The 20,166-nt window shown below is 40.8% G+C and overlaps 1 protein-coding gene across 4 annotated transcripts in view; it reads left to right on the forward strand.

The window, feature by feature from the left end:
- HECW2 (HECT, C2 and WW domain containing E3 ubiquitin protein ligase 2) overlaps window positions 1-20,166 on the forward strand; it is a 357,715-nt gene that overhangs the window by 319,556 nt on the left and 17,993 nt on the right. For all 4 annotated transcript variants that reach the window (XM_072741976.1, XM_072741975.1, XM_072741977.1 and 1 more), the window contains 6 exons: window positions 27-140; window positions 10,252-10,404; window positions 12,176-12,274; window positions 15,753-15,882; window positions 17,165-17,311; window positions 17,961-18,075. In XM_072741976.1, the coding sequence (XP_072598077.1) occupies window positions 27-140; window positions 10,252-10,404; window positions 12,176-12,274; window positions 15,753-15,882; window positions 17,165-17,311; window positions 17,961-18,075 (758 nt within the window). The remainder of the gene's footprint in view (window positions 1-26; window positions 141-10,251; window positions 10,405-12,175; window positions 12,275-15,752; window positions 15,883-17,164; window positions 17,312-17,960; window positions 18,076-20,166) is intronic.

Consider the following 20,166-nt stretch of genomic DNA (forward strand, 5'->3'; position numbering starts at 1 on the left):
TTTTCACATTGTCTTTTTATGGACAGGTTAATTATCAGAAGAGATCACTTACTAGAAGATGCTTTCAATCAGATTATGGGCTACTCCAGAAAAGACTTGCAGAGAAATAAGCTGTACGTCACGTTCGTCGGGGAGGAAGGGTGAGTAGAACAGAGAAGTGGCGTGTGGAACGCAGGCTGCGGCTGCAGAGGGGATGTGTCACCACATGGGCGCTGCGGCCTGAAACAGGAAACCCTTCTGGCAGGAAATGCCATTCTTATACACTTAAATCTTTCCGTTTTTTTTTTTTCTTTTCTTTTCTCTTTCTTTCTTTCTTTCTTTCTTTCTTTCTTTCTTTCTTCCTTTCTTTCTTTCTTTTTAAGCTCCCTCTGGTTTTTAAATCATTTGACATGGACATTCTTTAGTAAACACTTGTAACTATAGATCATTTTTGAGAGCAGAAGTTTGGTCTGGTTTCTTCTCTCTGCATCTCTTTCTTAAAGGGAAATGTGGGGCCATCAGGGGAAAAAACAAGCATTGAAATCTCACGTCTGTGACGGTGTTTTCTGCACCGGGCGTAAGTAGCAAGCACTTCACCTGTTAAATACGCTCAGTTTCAGAATCACAAATGAGAATCCTGATGTTTTACCAGGAAGCTTCTGTAGAGGTAACTCCTGGGCTTTGCTTCTTATTTCACTGTTGCCGGTTTTTCTCCTTTTCTGGGGACAACAGCACACGTACCAAAATAATAAACTGACATAAATGAGCATCTCTAGCCTTCTGTGACTCTTCCGTGAGTGTGCCCATGGAGATACGGGCTCAGAAATGAAAGAGTAAAGACTCCTGCACACTGTTTATTAATCCAAATAAACATAACCGATGTTATATAACACTTCAGAAGGTGACAGCTCCCATCTTGTCCAGACCCCTTCCTCCTTCCTCATATCAGGCCTGAGTTTCCAGTCTCAGTACCTTCTTCGCAACCCAGCCAACACTAGAGCAAATTTTAAAAGCACCACACGATGGCCTGAACTGGGGTTGTCCTCTCGACTCTGTCGACTTGGATCATTTTAAAGCTACCCTTCTCAGCCCCACCGAGGAAGAAAGTGTATTAGGTTATAGACACATAGTAGTAATATCCAACAAATTCAGCCATTCAATATGCAGTTAATTTGGAGGCTCCAGTGTATAAAGTAATTTGCAAGTGCTAATGGAACTAGATAACAGCAGAATGGGGATTCAAATCTAGGCCTGTCATCCAGGATCCTTGGACCAGCACTAGGATGGAGGCAAAACTGCTGAACTCTGGTCTATGAGAATTTTTTCCTACCCATGGATTTTTTTTCACTATTTCAGCTGTTTGATAACCATGCTCTTGTTATGTATTCTGAGTATGGTCTCCCAGCTGTGACTAGATTAAAGTAAAATATCTGGGAAAACAATATGAGGTGACAAAATTTGGGGAGAAGACTTGTTTTTGTTACTGAAGAACGTTAATGGACTTTTACCTTTGTTAGTTGGTTAGGATGCAGGTGCACAGTTGAAAATGAAGGCAAATGTTTTAAGCCTCATCATAGGTGTGCGTGGAATTCCAAATATTTCCTTACATAACCAGTCTCATTTGGATGAGAATGCTTTTCCTCCTCCAGAACTCCAGCTGCCTTCCTTCTTCTTTGGACCACAGTTTGTTGAAATCTCAGAGATGTAAGCAAGAGTCTTTGGAGGCCCTGGTACTTAAGTTTGAATAGAGCAGATGCTTATCATGCTTGATCATCCTCAAGTAGTCGCCCTGCGGTCTGGACTACTGACATCTGTTCCTAGGCTGAGTGTGGCTTGATACTTCTGATTGCCACTAATGTCCAAATGTTTCCTATTTCCTGTTTCCATCACCTGTCTCCTAGCTGTAGCCCTAGAGGGAAAACAAAAGGGGGAGGCATTTTGAATTGTGATGTCAGCCATCAGAAACAACCATAACCAAGCCCCTCTGTGTATGGTTTATTGACACTAGAGTAATAGGGCCAAATAATTTCTGGTCTCATGGCTTTATCATGTCAGTATCATACATAGAGATTATTAGATAGAGACTTCATTTTGCTACTAAGGCATTGAAAATACGTACACTGTTTTGAAAGAATAAAATAGCACTCTTGACGAAAAAATAGAAACCTCAAAACAGCATAAAATTAAGAAGCTATTTTAGACTTTGCCACCTTCTCAAACACATTGATTCAATTGTGTTAAAATTAAAAATCACAACATTTCTTTCTGGATTATAATAAATATCCAAAGCAAAAATCTACCTACATTTTTCTATGGAAATATAAATGTGGAGCTGAAAGTTTCTGTCACTTTCCCTTCATTAATTTTAATGCTCACAAAATGTGTCATTTTCTAAGTTCTTCACGTCTAGATCTAATTAGGTGTTTAAAAGCAGTGTACACCCAGTGGCTAGATCTTGGTTTCTAGTATCATTCTTCAGTGAAAGGAACTAGAGTCCTTGGAGAAATGGCTGATTCTAGGATGCAGCAGGAAATATACGAGATGGAGCTTGAAGTATCTTATAGAGCCAGAAAGCAAAGAAGTGCTCAAAATGTCCACAATGATGGGGGTATGTCGGAGGGACTCACTGAAAGGTCTCCCAGGGGCCAACACTGGAATTCTCCAAGCAACAAAATAAAGTAGGATAGAATTACAACCCAAAGTATAAGATAAATATCTGTACTGATATAAATATGTGATTGAATAAAGAGTAGACCGGTCTCCTGTGCAGAAGATTTCCATATAATTCAGCATAATTCCTCACTCCTTAATTGTAGGTTACATATAATGACTTTCTTCCAGTAGTATAGTTTGAGAAGGGGAAAAAGAAGTAAGTCCAGAATGGAGATGACTGACAAATACTCAGCCAGATGATCAAGGTTAAGATCAAGAGTCATATATCATGCTAATAGTATGGATCCTTCATATGATGTGATGAAAATGGCACTTGATCTCCACAGTCTTTGTCCCAAAAACCCATAATGTCAATCTATTCAAAAGAAGAACATCAGGAAAATCCAAAGGGAGGGACATCCTGAAAGATGGCTTATTGGTGCTCCTTAAAACCATAAAGGTCATCAAAAACAGGGAAAGTCTGAGAAACTGGCACAGCCAAGAGAAGCCTAAAAAAAACATGACAATTAGATGTAAATATGGGGAGGGAGGGTGGATCCCTGGGTGGCTCAGCGGTTTAGCACCTGCCTTCAGCCCAGGATGTGATCCTGGAGACCCGGGATCGTGCCCTGCATCCGGCTCCCTGCATGGAGCCTGCTTCTCCCTCTGCCTGTGTCTCTGCCTCTCTCTGTGTCTCTCTGTGTCACATTTATTTATTAATAAATGAATAAAATATTTTAAAAATGTAAATATGGTATTTTGGATGAGATCCTGTTTTCAGGAAAGGGACGTTAGGTAAAAATTAAGGAAATCTGAATAAATTATGCATTTTAGTTAATTGTAATATCTCGATATCTGTTAATTAATTAGAACTAATGTACTATACTAATGTAAGATGGGATAAGAGGGAAACTGGGTATGAGGTATACAAGAATTCTCCATATTATCTTTGCAACTTTTCTGTAAGTAAAAAACTATTCTAAAACAAAACTTTTACGAACAGAAAGCATGTAGTCAGCATTTGGGGAGATTTAGGAAATGCTTCCCCAAATTTTTTCTTATTTCCTTATTGTCTGATGAGGGGGTGTCACCAGGGTAATTTTGAGTATGGGTGTATTTTCTTCTGCACTCGAGGTCAGTAGAATGATAACTATATAGAAATAGTTCTGTGGAAAGTCCAAATTAGTAGGAGTAGTGGTGTATCTGCAGAGTATTATTTTGTGTTACTATTGTCAAGTTTACATTATCTATGAGGGAATAATACTTTGCAATTCTTATTGATACTACCTCAATGATTATATTTCCTACCTGTCATAATCAGGGTCTTTATTTATAATAGAGAAGTCAGGGCATAAAGAGAAAGGGTTTTACTTAAAGAAAATTTCATCTGCCAGCACTCCAAGAAAGTATGAATTAACAGATTGACTGAGAGATTCCAGCTCCGTTTGAGGCTGGCTCATTGCATAGGTCTGAAACACACATATAGATTGTCCTGAAATGGAAGAGTGGAATCAAGAGAAATTATGGGAAGATTTATAGTAAAAAATTTAGAAGATGATTACAAATGCCATGTGAGGTGGAATTAACCTCAGAATATTGGTGATACCTATATTCATCTTTTAAGATACAAAAATAGTTGTAGACCCTATTAGTGGAAATGTATGAGTTGGCATGTAATGAGTATTTCTTGCTAAAATAGCACTTTATCCTAGGCTTGGCTTTTTATAAATGGTAGACAGTTTCTAAAGCAAACTACTGTGACGTAAGTTGGTCAGAACTGGAGGGGTTTTTTTCTAGTCATTACATTTCCCACCCAAGTTAATTTGATTATCTGCCCTGGCAAAGTGGGGAGGACAGGAGGTCAGCAATGACAGAATGGCTGGAAACTGAGTCATCTTGACAGAATGTGGTGGGAAATCGCATGCTGTGGTTGCCCCTTTCTGTTGGGCTTCTGTCTGCCTGAAGCTGCTGCTTTAGGAAGGAGGCCCGTAGGGCGCTGCATATTCTCCAGCATATTATTTTCTTCTCAGTTAAAAGCCCTAGCAACTAAAGCTTGTTTGGTATCAAGAGTTAGGTAGGTAGACTTTTGTGTTCTGATAAGGTGTCCTGGGCCATTAACTTCTTAGTACCCCAAACAGAGAGGAAATAATGGCCCGGATAAAGAGAGGATGTTTATACGGTGATTGCCTCGCCTCTTTTTTCCTTCCATGGCCAAATCTGTAAAAGGCGTCTTTCTTCAAGAAAGAATGAGTCCATTATATGTAAGGTGCCATCTATTGGCATCAATCATGTGTCTTGCAAAACCACACTTAGACCAGGGAGAGGATGTGTGCAAGCAGTTTTCGATCAGGGGCTTAAGAGCAGATGAACTCCTGTGATAGTCCTCCCGAGACAGGCAGAGGAAAGTAACGAGGAGGATGAGATCTGAAATGATTTTCCTGCATCTCTGCTTGTAAAATAACCAGCAGCTCTTACATGTGACTGCTCTAATTCTTTCTAGAAGTTGTCTGAGGTCCTTGACCATTTATTCCTCAGAAGTCTGTAAAGCTTCAAGTTTAAATTTTGTGGTGCTGCTTGTTTCCTTCTACAAAGAGACATTTGCAGGATAACCTCCATAACCCAAACCTTCCTGAAGAAGGGCGCTTCTGTGTCTAGGCTCTGGCTTGATATCACCAGGTAAAACTTTGTTTGTCATAGTAATTGCTTGCAAAACTCCTTACTCGCCCAGCAGGCCTTCTTAAGTGGCTCAGGAGCCAATGGCTCGCTGCTATAAATATCTGAGGGTGAATCAGGAGATGAGTGCGTAGGTCATGTGTGCCTGAACCAACTATTAAGAACGCAATTCTGTCTTCCAGAAAACTGGTAGGAAACGATGGTGTGACTTCCCAGCGCCACCTTCTTTCAATAGTCTCCTTCCGTTGGAATGCTTTCTTTTTCAGTAATTTCTAGTTGAAAACAAAGAACGAGAGGATAAAATTATAAAGTTATCTTAACAAGTATCGGATACTGCTGACAACTTGGGTGGTGGTGGTGGCTCAGCAACGTGATGGTGCTTAAAATGCTTTATCAGCACTTCAACAGGCTCAGAACTACACTGCCACCCCTGCGACATCTGTGCTTCTTGCAGAATGCCCTCAGATGCAGCTGTTGTGTGGCTACACACCCATTGTCCAGAGTTTCTGTATTTCTGTGCCAAGCCTTTAGCTGTGGAACCAACCTAACTGGCAAAACAGGAATGTAACAAACGATCCCTGTGATATGAGTCATATTAACTATTTATATGGAGGAGGTTCCTAAGACATAGTTATTACAGGCAGCACACGCACGAGGCACCTACCCCGCCAGGACACGTCTTACTGAAGTAGGTGGACATATATAATTCGTAACCTACAACCTGGGCTCAGATATGCATTCTAAGCTTCGGATTATAATCAGATCAAACTTTAAAAACTGTCTTGGCTTTACAGTGGATCCGTCAGTGCTGCTAGTGTTAAAAATAAATAAATAAAAGCAGATAAAAACCTGACTAGTTAGAGAAGATCCATTTTCCTCCTAGAGGAACTATTATTAGCTTTGTTCTCTCTTGGGGGGAAAAAAGGAGTTTTACTTTTCAGTTTAATACTTCAGGGAACATTCATCTCGTCTTTAGCCAGAATCAGCTCTTATCATAAACAAAGAACGAATCAGTGGGATCCATCCTTGTTGTTTTAACAACTGTACCGTATGAGAGGATGCTAGACCTGGAAAGGACAAACACCCAGACTTTCTAATTCACCTGAGTGAATCCTGACAGTGTGCACAAATCGAGTTGTCTTTTAGGGATCGGCACGACCTATTAATGTCATTGAATCAATATACCACCTGAAGGCAAGCTCGTACAAAATTATTCACTCTGCCAGATGTCCACTAACAATGTAAATCATGTTGATTTTTCTTTAGAGAGCATCAGAGAGCTCCATTCCTAGACCCAACCATAGATGCGGAGCCCCTGTGGTGTATCAGGCTAAACTATTTGAGATACAAAAATGAGAAAGACACAGTCCCTGCCCTCAGTATGGTTACAGCCTAGGGGTGCCAATAGGGGAGGCAACGCCTAAGCAGGTTATTATAACACACTCTGGTAAGTGCAGTATCATGCAAACGCTGAGAGTTGAAGCTCAGAGAAAACCTACTGTTTCTAACTGAATGCCACAGTGTGATCTTAAGCAGCTAAAAACCCATTTTCCTCATGCCGGTTGTCTCTTTGTAAAAAAAACTGGCTCCAAAAACTGGCTCATGTTTCATCTGTCTGTGGCCCTTAATGCACCGTGTGCCCTCACTGTGTCTGAGCCCCATGGGCCAGGGACCGCTGCAGACCCGAGCTCCCGCACAGCCTCCTGCTTAGAAGTTGCACCCCCGCCCCCGATATTGTAGCCGTTGTATTTCCTTGAAGGGATCTTCACTAAGGAGGAGGATTTATAGTAAGCCAGGTATGTTAATGAAGTAGCATTTTCCTCCTACTTTCTTCTATCCTGCTTTGGCACACTTTTTCTGTGAAGGGCCAGATAGGGAATCTTTTAGGCTTGGCAGGCCATACATCTCCTGCTGTACTTACATCATTCTGCCGCTGGAGCAGGAAAGCAGCCACAGATGACGTGCAATAAAACTTTATTTACAAAGCCAAGGGCTGGGCCACATTTGGCCCATAGGCCATAGTTTGCTGACCCCTTCTTCATAAGCAACATTGTTATCAGTCTTGATAACATTTAAAATGTACTGACCAGTAGGCTCTAAGGAGTAAAGAGCATTAAACGTGGGGTCAGGAAACCTGTGTCAAGGCCTAGAGTCTCCTCTGCTGCTTTCATTTGATCCAAGTCAATGATTTCCTTCAGCCTCAGTCTTTTCTTTAATAGAATGAGTGGATGGACAAAATGGCTTCCAAGATGCCTTTAATTGGCATTCTCCATTTCTGGAAAGACACAGGGGTCTGCTGATGAAATTCACCATCAGTAGGAAATTTAGAGAGACCCTTGGCATCCACAGGGATCTGGACAGACTGGAACACGGACTACGTCCCACAAAGTAAAATTTAGTAGGAGAAAGTCTAGTCCTTAGGTTCTAAAAAGATGCAGTGACCCGCAGACAGGGTGGGGAGAGTCTTGGGGTGAAGCAGCACAGGTGAAAGGTCTGAGCAATGACTAGCTCATCATGAGTCAATGAAGTCAAGTGGCTGCCCCATAGGCAAGGTAGCTTTAAGCTGCATCAGTAGAAAGAGTGTCCAGGAAGAGCTCTGGGCTGACAGGACCACACGTGAAGTGTTGTGATCAGTATTAGACGCCACCCCTTCGGTCAGACTTTGACACCCTGGAGAGTGTCCAGAGCAGAGGGCCCGGGCGGCAAGTGAATTCCCAGCCCTTCCTGGAGATTGAAACACACGGCGGTGTTCGGGGTGGGGGGGTGGGGGGTGGGAGTAGGGGTGGGCAGAGACCTGGGAGACCAAAACTGCTAAACCTAGAGTTCCTACAGAAAATTACTTTTCGAAAAATGTAGCTTTACATCTCAGTGAGTACTCCAAATACAACAGGCCCTCAAATATTTGTCGAAAGAGCTCCTCTAAGTATGTGAAGAACGTTGGAGTGGAAGAAGTCTTCTACTTACCCTCAGTGGCGTCAGAGGCCAGTAGTAGGACAGTGGGAGGAAACCACAGGCCACTGCCTTGGCCTCGGCTTGCGGAGGGACAGCCTGTGTCCCTGTGCCTGGGACCAGTCCCCTGGCTGCTTCGGGAGTCCCCAGGGTGATCTTAGCACAGTCTCACAGGTGCTGGTGGTCACCTGGTAGCACAGTCCCAGGCAGCTGCCCCAAGACAGCAGGTCTGTCGGGCCCCCCTAGGCTTCTTTGGCCCTGAGAGTGTGCTGTGTTTGCATTTTTCTGCACACACAGCTTTCTTGTCTACTCTTGTCTTTCCCACATGCAGTGAGGACGGGTGATGTGTGAGATGATTTTAGCTGTTACGCAAACTGACATCTTAAAAATATTTACATATTTTCTTTTAATGTGTATTAGGATAAAAACAAAGCTAGCACATCATGGTTTCATAGATATTATGTAAGAACAGGCTACAGAGGAAAGGCAAGTGAATTTAAAGTTGATTTAATGCCAAAGGTTAAGTACCTAACAGTACCTATATATTCAGATATGGCAAAGTTGAGAAAGTAGAATGTGGATAGCTGAAGTATCTTCTAAATAAATTCTTCAGAACTCTCAGCGGAGACCTATAAAAGGCATTTTATTTTTCTTACCAATATCCCATCTCTTTCTTCCACCTATAATAAGGTCATTTTTCTCTATCACACAATCTCATCACTGGACAAGACTCAGATGATTTTTCTTTCTTTTTTATTAAAAAAAATGCGGTAATGCCCTTGGAGAAAATGCCATAACAGGAAAAAAAATACACCGAACAAAAGAAGTCTTATAAAATCCCACCACCCAGCTTCCCTTTGCTTTTATTCCCCTCCAGCATTCCCTCCTGTCTTTGAACCCATGTGTCGACTTGTCATCATGGGGTAGATATACTTTATATTTTCCATTTTAATTTAGCATATCAAATTGCTTTATTGCAAACTCCTCTTTGCTGCATTTTTTGCTCTTAGCATTGTTGGCCACTTGTCATTCCTCAAAACTAACACGGTTGTTTCTCATACTTCACTTTGACCCCGATAACTTTGTAAGTTAAATGGAATTTACACTGCAGTTCAGGTGCTAGAGTTTCAGACTCTTCTCCAAATACCTTCCTTTAGGAAGCTTTAGATGCCCTCATTTTGCTTGTCTATAATTTTCCTTGGTGTTTTATAATTTAAAGTTTTCGCTTGAACCCTATCATTCCTTTTTTTTTTTTTTTTTTTTTTTTTTTTTGCCTCTGATCTCTCTAGGGGGTCTTGTATCTGTACTATCCTCTCACCAATTCGTATTTTTCTCTTCCCCCCCATTTCAAAATGTTTCAGAAATCTATAAGGACATGGGTCCTGTGGATGTAGATAGTTGATAGTGTCTAGTTTTACCCTGTTAAAGTAAAGTATTCCCAATGTACTCCTTTCTCCATAACCTCGCTCCAGACATTGAAAATAATTTATCTTTTTATATGTGCAAACTATTGGCATATTGCCTATTTTATTGATTATCTGATGTGTAGCTCTAGTTTAGGTCATGGTTCATATAAATGTCCGTTTTGCTATTCTGGGTCAAGCAAGACATGGATGAGATCTGGACTCAGTCCTGACTTTTGGATAGTCCCATTATGTGGGTAATTAGCCTTGTAACAAGTGTTCTATAGAATGTTGAGCTCTGGGGGCCCCTGAATGGTCATGGGTTAAGCATCCAACTCTTTATTTCAGCTCAGGTCATGATCTCAGGGTTGTGAGATCAAGCCTCACTCTGGGTTCTGTCTCAGTGGGGAGTCAGCTTATGATTCTCTCTCTGACCCTCACCCTCTGCCCCTCCCCCTGCTCATGCTCCCTCTCTCTCTTTCTCTCTCTAAAATAAATAAATAAAATTTTTAAAAAGTTAAGCTCTATAGAAAATGTGCCCAGTATATAGAAAAATAATCATAACTGGTTATTCTTTTTGTGGATTTTTTTAAAGGCTGGATTACAGTGGACCTTCCAGAGAGTTTTTCTTCCTCGTATCCAGAGAACTCTTTAACCCATATTATGGCTTATTTGAATATTCGGCCAATGACACATACACAGTACAGATAAGTCCCATGTCTGCTTTTGTAGACAATCACCATGAATGGTAAGTATTTTTTCCCCAACATTTTTCTTCAGTTGACTTTCTGTGATAATTAGTTTTTATAGGAACCCACATTTCTTTTAACATTTTTTCCCTTGGGGAAGATCATATTTTCAGTTTCATCGGACTCTCTTATTGTCAAATTTAAATATACAGGAGTTCTCCAAACTAGGGATAGATTATATTCCAGAAGGCCAATTTTAAATTAGCTGGGTTGAATTCAGAAGATTGTCCCCGTTGAAAGAAAGTTCCAGATGATGTTAGGTTCCTGGCAAAATCCCTAGGTCCCTCTCTACAACTTTGGTCATCTCTGAGCTGTGAGGTGGGTTCGAAAAAGGTCTTGACCCCAGAGGCTGTGTAGCTTCTAGAGCAGCCCTTGGAGAAGTGGCCAGCACTGGGGGTGGGGCAAAGCAGCTGGGACACTGGCTGAGGGTGCTGATGGTATCCTAGTAGGATGGAGGGTGGGTGGAGTGCCCTGGAGGAACTGATGGTAGAAGAGAACCCTAGCAGAAGGACACAGCTACGGAGGCACAGCAGCGGCCCTTACCCCATTAGCCATCGAAGTTTGTAACCAGGGATTGCCCCTTTCCTAATTTTTCCAAACAAAACCATCAAGGAAAACTTGTATAGGATTCCCTTCTGGGGATTATTTATCCTAAAAATCCCAAATTACACTTTTTCCAAACATCCTTATGTTTTGTTTTAATCCTTGCATTTCTACGCTTTAAATATCTCTGTAACCCTGTTTGCTTGTTCCTGTTTATTTTCAATGATCTTAACAACAAAAAAAGGAACATAAGCAGGACTCATGGGAAAAGTTTCTTGGCTCATGAAGGGTATTATTGGTGGGTGGAAGGCATTAACTTTTAGGACTTACTCTTCAAATTAATTCCATTTAGCTACAATTTGGAGTCCTCAACTCATCTATTGCAGTTATGCTAAGTTAGGTGGAAATAAAGAAAAAAAAAGCTACTGGACATTAATCTTAAAAGGGCTGCCTAATACTAAAATTACAAATGGACTATATGAACCTCAGTGTGGATTTACACCTTTGGAAGGCATTCGATTTTCAAAGAGTTAGAAAACTGTGTCCTTTTGAAAGAGAAAATAAGTGTACATCTCAGCAAATCCAGTCATGACTGATATATTTAGTAAAGTTTCAGAGTGATTCAGAATAGACTCGAGCCTTGAAATTTTAGAGAACAGAATGTCCCACGAGGAAACTCCCCCAAATGTCCAGAGGCACAACTCTTGGATGGTGACAATCCTCATCAGGAGTAGGGTTTGAGAGAGAATAGGGATAGGAATTTTCTCACTCTGAGATTGGGCTTTTCCTCAAAAGGGGATTACTACTAGGTTTGTATTAGAGAAATCCTGCTGATATTCATGCAAGCAAACTATTCGGGGACATTTTCCCTGCCACCACTGGTCTTCTGTCATCTCTTAGAAGTGACTTGGGGAAGTTTCACTGACATGCTCACGGGGAATTCAAGTCGGCCATGTGGGGTGCCGCGGGGTAGACATGACTAACATGAGGTGAAGGTGGGGCAATATCTCTCTAAATATCAGAGTGAAACAGAGCTTTCCACTTAGAAGTGAATATTGGCCTAATGAAGACACAGGTGACAATGCACTCAAACTCTCATGGACCTAGTAGATAATCAGGCCTAGACAAACTTGCATGATTAGGGCTAGAAGGCATTCTAGAAAGCAAATACAACCATTCAGAAACTGCTCCATGACGCATAAGCTGTCTTATGCTTTTCTTTCACAGGTTCCGGTTCAGTGGTAGGATCCTTGGTCTTGCACTAATACACCAGTATTTGTTGGATGCCTTCTTCACACGGCCCTTTTATAAAGCCCTTCTCAGAATGTAAGAGTATTTTTATTGCTTGTGTAATTAGCATGGAAGAATGAAATGTTTCTTTTATTAAAAAGGGCCTTCCATCAATGTCATTTATCTGCTTAGGTTTCTGAAACTAATATAATTACAAATATGCTTACTGTGTTTTTCCTGGTCCTTTATTTCTGTCTTGCCCCTAAAGTCTTAGTTTTGCTTTATTCCGGAAAATTTATTCTCATTTGTTGCAACACATGTTTCTTCAAACCAATTGTACTTCAAATACGGTACTGGAATTCCTGTGGTATTAATGCCAATTATTAATAGAATAGTTGTGGGTTAGTCTTGGTGACTCACAGCCCCCAATCTTTGATGAGAAGCATTTTATATTTTGCTCTATGCAGACTTCAGTTCAAGTTCTCATTCTCCTTTGTTTTGTTGTTGTCTTATTTTTTGTTTGTTAGAAGGGGGCTGTCCCATATTTTCCTCGAGACCTCCCTATATGCAAGACAGTAATTTATCATGGCAGATGAAAATTTAGCATTCACAGAACTTTTTCTTCATTGTTACTGCAATGAAAGATTGCAATTACTGTAAAATGTAGAGCAAACAGTTTCTGTCCTATAATCAGTCGTCATTTACGAGGCTGAAGAGGAGAAGGCAATTGTCTGGTAGGGGAGTAGTAGCTCAAACTTGCAGTGAGGAAGCACAGAGTGATTGTGGGGTTCAACCCAGCTCATTCCCTGACCAAGGCCATGTACCTGCTTTTGGTAAAATGGAAGACTTCAAATGAAAGCAAAGTATTTCTAATGGGCTCGTAAGAGGGTCCATAGGAAGACTTTTTGCTTTCCTCTCTTTAAGTGCCTGGCACATGAAACCCTGGGCAACTGGGCACTGTCTATCTGCCTGTCTGATTCCCCTTGTTCCATTTTACATCTTCCCATTTCACTGCCTTCTCTCATCTTCTCATATAAACTTCTGGAAAGAGTAGCTGACGTACCCTCAACACACTTTAGCCTGGCTTCCTTCTTGCCAGTAACCTATACAAGCTTCTAAAGAATATCTTTTAGTCCTTACCCTACTGGACCATTCTGTGCTTCTGATCCTGTTGACTGCCCCAACCTCCAACCCCACCCATTTATTTTGAGTCTTTCCTCCACTGATGACCCTGGTCCTATTTTTTCCTGGTCCTCCTTTTATTTTTATGTGTCCTTTGTGGGCCTTTCCTCTGACTTCCCCTTAAACCTCAGTGTTCCCAGAGCTTCCATTCTTGGTCCCCTGCCTTTCTATCTCTGTGTGATCTCATGGGGAAATCTCTACACCTATCTCATCTCCTACTGGCTCAAAACTGCACCCTGCACCCTCAAGTCTTGATCCCCCTTAAGTTTTGGGTTCATGTGCTCAGCATTCCGCTGAATGTCTCCACTTGCACGTCTCACAGGCATCCACAAATCAACATGGTTAACCCTAAACTCATCCATTTGCTCAACCTGTAAATGTACCTTCACCCATGTGCTTAGTCACAGTTCATGGTGCGAGTATTCTCAGGTCACTGGTCAGGAATTGGCAGTCACTCTCAAACAGAGATGGCAGATACACAGCACATATTCTGCTCTTCCCTCCCTCCAACTCCATTGTAGTGAATGTAGTTCACAAATCATTTATGGTACTTTTTTCCCACTGAACTTGTTGTGGCCTGAGGAATTTTTTCAACTTACAGCCCTCAGACTGGCAATTAATCAGAGTTGGCTTGCAATACGAGTTCATTTACCACCCCTATTTTGATATCTCTCTTTATGCCACTCCAATAAAACCATTTACTAATGCCCGCATTTATCTCCCAAACAAGTCTTAAATTCATCTTCTCCTGTCCACCCTTAATGGCTATGTCCTAAAAATAAAACTTTTACCTTATTTTGGCCAAATTACCATAGTGGTCTACTAATTGTCTCCACCATCTAATGATAACCACCCCTACCCCCATTTTAAGTAATCCTCTATAATGTGACTTCCAGAGAACAGTTTAAAATCACATCTCACATCTGATCCTGTCATTTCCTGTCCTAAAATCTTTCAGTAGCTCTGAAACACCAAGCTCCTTAAAATGATATTCAAAGCCTCATCCCACCTGCCTTCCTAGCCTTCTCTGGACATTCTGTCTTGTGGTATGCTCGAGTACTTTGCATATTCTATGCCCTTGTGCTCTGTTCATGTTTGTCTCTCCTTCTCCCTTCCTTCTTTTTCCCTTTTCCTCCTTTTCATCTATTCCCCTTTACCTCTCTAGCTTTTAAAGTGCTCTGAATTTTGATGTAGATATTTTCTACTCCAAAATGGTTTTCCTGAATCTCCAAGCTGAAGTAAACATCCTGCATTCTTGCTGTGAGAGCTTCCTGTATCTACGTTTTTTTTTTTTTTTTAATTAGAGTGTAGCATACACAAAAAAATACGCAGATTTTAAATGTTATCCACCCTAGGCTATCACCACCACCTTATATTAATTTACCTGTCTCCCCAGCTAGACCATTAGCTCCTTGATGGCAGCAACTGTTTATCAAGTAGCTGTTAAGATGTCTGGCACATACTTGATGCCTAATAAATATTTAGACTGAACCAAACAAAACGATCTTTGAAATTAGGATGATGGGAGGAAATTTCAAAACAACTAAAGTAAATCAGTGGTTACCACCTTAAAATAGGGCCATATAATACTAACTCCACCTTATGTAGACCTCACTCCATGACGAAAGAAGAGAGAAGTACTGAAAACCATTATAATTATAGAGAGATTCTGTGTCTTGCTGTTTTCATAAACTTGGAAAGAATAAGAACTATACAGAAAAAGGGGGTGTGAGGCACCTGGGTGGCTCAGCCAGTTAAGCATCTGCCTTCAGTTCAGGTCATGTTCCTGGGATCCTGGGATGGAGCCCCGCATCCAGCTCCCTGGTCAGTGGGGAGCCTGGTTCTCCCTCTCCCTGCCGCTCCTCCTGCTTGTGCTCTCCATCAAATAAATAAATAAAATCTTGAAAAGCAAAAGGAAATGTATATGTGGATCACAGAATCTAGTCTTTGAAAAAAAATAACAAAGTTAAAGTGGAGTATAGAAACATACAGAATATTTCTGTTTAGGAGAACAATGTTTTAAGGTAGTATAACATAGCCAAAAGAATATGGGACTCAAGTTGTCAACCTGAGTTCCAGTTCCTGCTCTGGCATTAATCGTGGATGACTGGACAAATGGCAGCCATTCTTTGCACCCCAGTTCTGTGTCTATAAAAGAAAGGACAGGCTGGCTGATTTAAGGCATTTTATGTATCCAAATTGTTAAATCTTCTACCAGATTCTGAATTATTTAGTGAGTTTGGTTACTGAATTTGACTAAAAGCATTCCAGGAATCAATGTCTATTTAGTTGATCTTGTTCTTGTCTTCTTAGTATCTTAGTATCTTTCCTTGTGTCTTTGGCATTTTGCTGATAGTCATACCTACATATTTGTTTCTGTTTGTCATTTTAGTCTGTGTGACCTGAGTGATCTAGAATACCTTGACGAAGAGTTCCACCAGAGCCTGCAGTGGATGAAAGACAATGACATCCATGACATCTTGGACCTTACATTCACTGTGAATGAAGAAGTTTTTGGGCAGGTCTGTGTATGTGAATCACCAGTGACTAAATGTGGTAATTAAAGGCTATTGATTGGTAAAGAATTAATTTAGTGGCTAAGATCCTACACTTACTTATTCGTGGTTTGTTGAATGGTTTCAGCCCAGGTTCGCATACAGTTACAATAATATTGATTACAGAGATTATTTTAATGCCAACTGCAGACTAAGGTGTTCTAATTTACAGATTGTGGTAACTGTGTGTCATAAGCTATATAACTATTTGTGTGTTATAAGCAATCTTCTTTTTTATTTCCAACTAAAATATCCACATAAGATACTAGAATTGCCTTGTATAAAATGTAGCTTTTAAAAGTCCATGCTAGGGATGCCTGGGTGGCTCAGCGGTTGAGCACCTGCCTTGGGGCTAGAGTGTGATCCTGGAGTCATGGGATCGAGTCCCACATCGGGCTCCCTGCATGGAGCCTGCTTCTCTGTCTGCTTGTGTCTCTGCCTCTCTCTCTCTGTCTCTCATGATTAAATATATAAAATCTTAAAAAAAAAGAAATCCATGCTACCCCAGAGTTGAATATTATTTTATTGGCAGCTGTACTTATCTCTAATTCATATTTAAGAATGGAAATTGATTGTTTTGAAGCTGATAGAAGGTAAATAATGTTTTGATGAAGGTTTGAAAACATACTGGTTTTTTTTCCAAAGTTGGAGGAAGGGTTGGTTAAAAGATTTCTTTCATAAATTGTATACTGGCTAATAAGTAATATTCTTATTTAGACATTAATATTTGGCTGGTCCTCTGAATTTCATGTTTTGGAAAAGAAGTTCTCATTTAACAGTGACTTAAATATCATTCTGCTTCATTAAAGTAAATCTTTACTTAAATGTTGGCTTCCTATATGTAGTTGATTCTGAACCCTAACGGAATTTGTGAAAGTATGTTTTTGCCCAACATTCAAATAGCAGCAGCCAGAATCTGGAACCAGTTAATTTTCATTTAAAAGACTTAAGATTTAGGTGTTTAATAGAATTTAAACCTTAACCTTTAGCACTTGCAATATATAGATGTTTAACCACTGAGGCTTTCAGACATCAGCTCAATGCCTGTTTATTCCTGAGCATTGGTGTGCCTGGGCTCCATGTGGCTCCATGGGGTGCCTCCCCCTGCACCGTGTGGGATGCACCCAGGCCAGGGCAGAGACAGGTAGCTGGCTGATTGCAGCTAGTTGGTAGCAGTGTTCTTATCACATCAAGAGGGCTGCTTTATGTTCAGTCCTTTTTTTTTTTTTTTTAAAAAAAAAAAACTCAGATTACCGAACGAGAATTAAAACCAGGGGGTGCCAATATCCCAGTCACAGAGAAGAACAAGAAGGAGTACATCGAAAGGATGGTGAAATGGAGGATTGAGAGGGGCGTCGTACAGCAAACGGAGAGCTTAGTGCGTGGCTTCTATGAGGTAAAGACAGCAGGAGTGGGGTTTTGCAGGCTGATCTCTATGATACCACTGTCTGTCTTACTGCACTTTGTATGCAGTATTTCCCTTTTTTGTTGTTGTTGTCTTTACTATTGCTTTTTCAATGTAAACTCTCCAATATATTTTTTATATATTTCGGGAACACACAGAAAAAGCTTACTGCCCTGTTACAAGAGATCACTGAAATAAAATGATCTGAACTCACATAGCATTTCATGACTTAATGACCACGAACAACATTTAAGTCATACATCTTACTCATGCTTTGATACGGGTAATCACATCTCATGTTTGATAGGTGAAATGATTGTATCTGAGGGTTCGAATGAGTTGTTACAAATACTCCATGTGACTTCCTCTAGAGCACTAGATCTTTTTTAAAGGAGAAGATACAAACTGGAGGTCAGGGGTCAGTTTTAAAATGAAAATTCTGTGGAGGAAAAGCTCATGGATCTTGTACTACAAATACCTTACATTTGTAGAGTGCTTTACAGTTTGCCAAGCGCCTACACGGAGGACTTCCCGTGGTACTCTTAAGCCTCCCTGAGCCCTCCTTTTCTGATGAGACTTAATTATAGCTGAGATTTCTCCTGATTCATAAGCCATGGCCCGCATTCTTTTTATTCCGCAGGTGGTGGATGCCAGGCTGGTGTCTGTTTTTGATGCAAGAGAACTGGAACTGGTCATCGCAGGCACAGCTGAAATCGACCTGAGTGACTGGAGAAACAACACAGAATATAGAGGAGGTGAAATGTAGTTTAGAGATGGCTGGACTTTAAGTGTGATTCTAAGGGGAAGCACGTGGTTAGCATGCCAGTGTCTGAATCCAGGACAGGCAACGCACTTTGTATTCTAATCATAGGTCTGCTGCAGTCTCCTCTGAGACCTTGGGCAAGGTACATTCCCTTCTTTTCCTAGTTACCTCATCTCTCAAGTGGAGGAAGGACTGTTTACACCCCCATCTAAGGATGTCATAACTCCTTAATTGTTGGTGACAAAATGTGACCGTAGGAACACTAATTAATTGTTTTATAGAGTTATTCGTGAAGCGCCATAGGGAGCTCACATCCAGCTGGTCAAACTCCACTTCTGCCTTCATTCTGAAACCCAAATTGACACACCCTCTGGGCATCCTGATGAGCAACCACAGTTTTTCTACATTTCACTGAACTACTTCCAGCTATAATTCACAGTTGAAACACATAGATGGAATAAGACATGGTTCTCAGAATTCAAAAAGTTTATTGAACAGGCCCTTCCACGTTGAAGCATTAAGTTCAACTGAAAAGGAAACTACTGTGGATTAGTTAAGACCTGGATTCTATGGCAGTTCACCTCATGGGAAGCTTTACAAGTGGCATGTCTCTAGATCACTCTACATTTTCAATTGGTAATTGGGCCTGAAGCCGTTGAAATCTGATTGCTGAGTCAATACACTTTGAAAGGGACCCGATGACCCAGAGTTAAAGTTTTATTTCATAATTTTAAGCAAAGAAAGGATACATTTTCTGAAATTTATGGCAGTGGGATTGTTTTCAAAAAGTCATGACAAACGGCAGTGGTCTTTGGTTTTGAAGCGAACTCAGAATGTGAAAGGTTAGCAGTAGTTCTGAACTGGGGAGTGGAAAACACAAACTTGAAGTCGCTGCATTAATCACTTAGCAGGATAAACTGAGAGCTGATCTGAAAATGGAAACAGAGATCTTAAAACTTGTTTAAGTATGGAGAAAAAAAATACCTTAACATTTACTAAATTGCTTTTGATCTTGCCTGCTCTTGGCTCTTCTAGCTCATTGCTGTTGCCGTAGGCTGGCCTCGCTCGCCCATTTTTTCTGAAAGGCAGTATTAAATTGCAGTTTTTCTTGCTGCTGTTTCTGAAACTAATTGCTGCAATGTGTATTTTCCGACTGGCCCCATGTATAATCCATATGCAGCCTTGGTCACTATGACTTTGTTAACCAAACTCTTTACTGACTAGCACGCAATTTCGCCAGCAAGCTACACAGCTTACATCTTACCGTAAATATCATTAGCTCTTCCCTGCCAGGAGGTTCTAATAGCAGTGTCATTAATCAAATCAGCCATTTTTGTATTTATATACTATAAACTTTTATTCACTGCATATGTCTAATCAAGTCCCTGTTTCCATGGTTATTGTAAATCTTGCCAAGTGAAATCCTTGGGAAGAAAGTGCTCCAGGTGGGGAGGGAGGGGAATGAGTGAGATTCGCAGCTGTTTGCTGACCCGACTCATTGGCACTGAATGAAGAGGCGGCTCTGCTGCCACTTGCCATATGCTCATAAGGCAGCTGTTCATAGAGAATATGGGGGGACATTTTCTGCTCACCTCCTCCAGAAGGTTTGGCACAAACAGCAAAGGAGAAACAGAAAGGGGCCAATTCATAAGGTCAGAAAAGCTGCAAAGAGCCAATGTACTTATTTTATAGATAGTCTCTGCCAAATGGACATGGGCTCTATACATCACCATGTCCAGTATAATTATATTTACCCTTCCCTTGGATCCATTTCTTGTCCAAAGGGCACTAGGCATCAGTGATCAAATGGTAGACAGTAACACAAAATTCCCCCTAAATTCTACAACCACTGAAACATGGGAGCAAAAATTCAAATTAAGGTAGTTTTTATACCCACCTTCTACCTTTGACTTAAATTCTGCTGACTTAGATTAGAATGGCTTTATGCACATTACACATGTCAGTTAATTGGTTCAGATCACTAAGCGTACCTTTATCTTCATCAGCCTTTTCTCTGAACCCAAATTTTCTTCGCTGAAAGATTTTTAAACCTACAATACTGCCTTAATCCACCCCGGGGATG

The sequence above is a fragment of the Vulpes vulpes genome, chromosome 16, assembly GCF_048418805.1.
Source record: "Vulpes vulpes isolate BD-2025 chromosome 16, VulVul3, whole genome shotgun sequence".
Lineage (NCBI taxonomy): Eukaryota > Metazoa > Chordata > Mammalia > Carnivora > Canidae > Vulpes > Vulpes vulpes.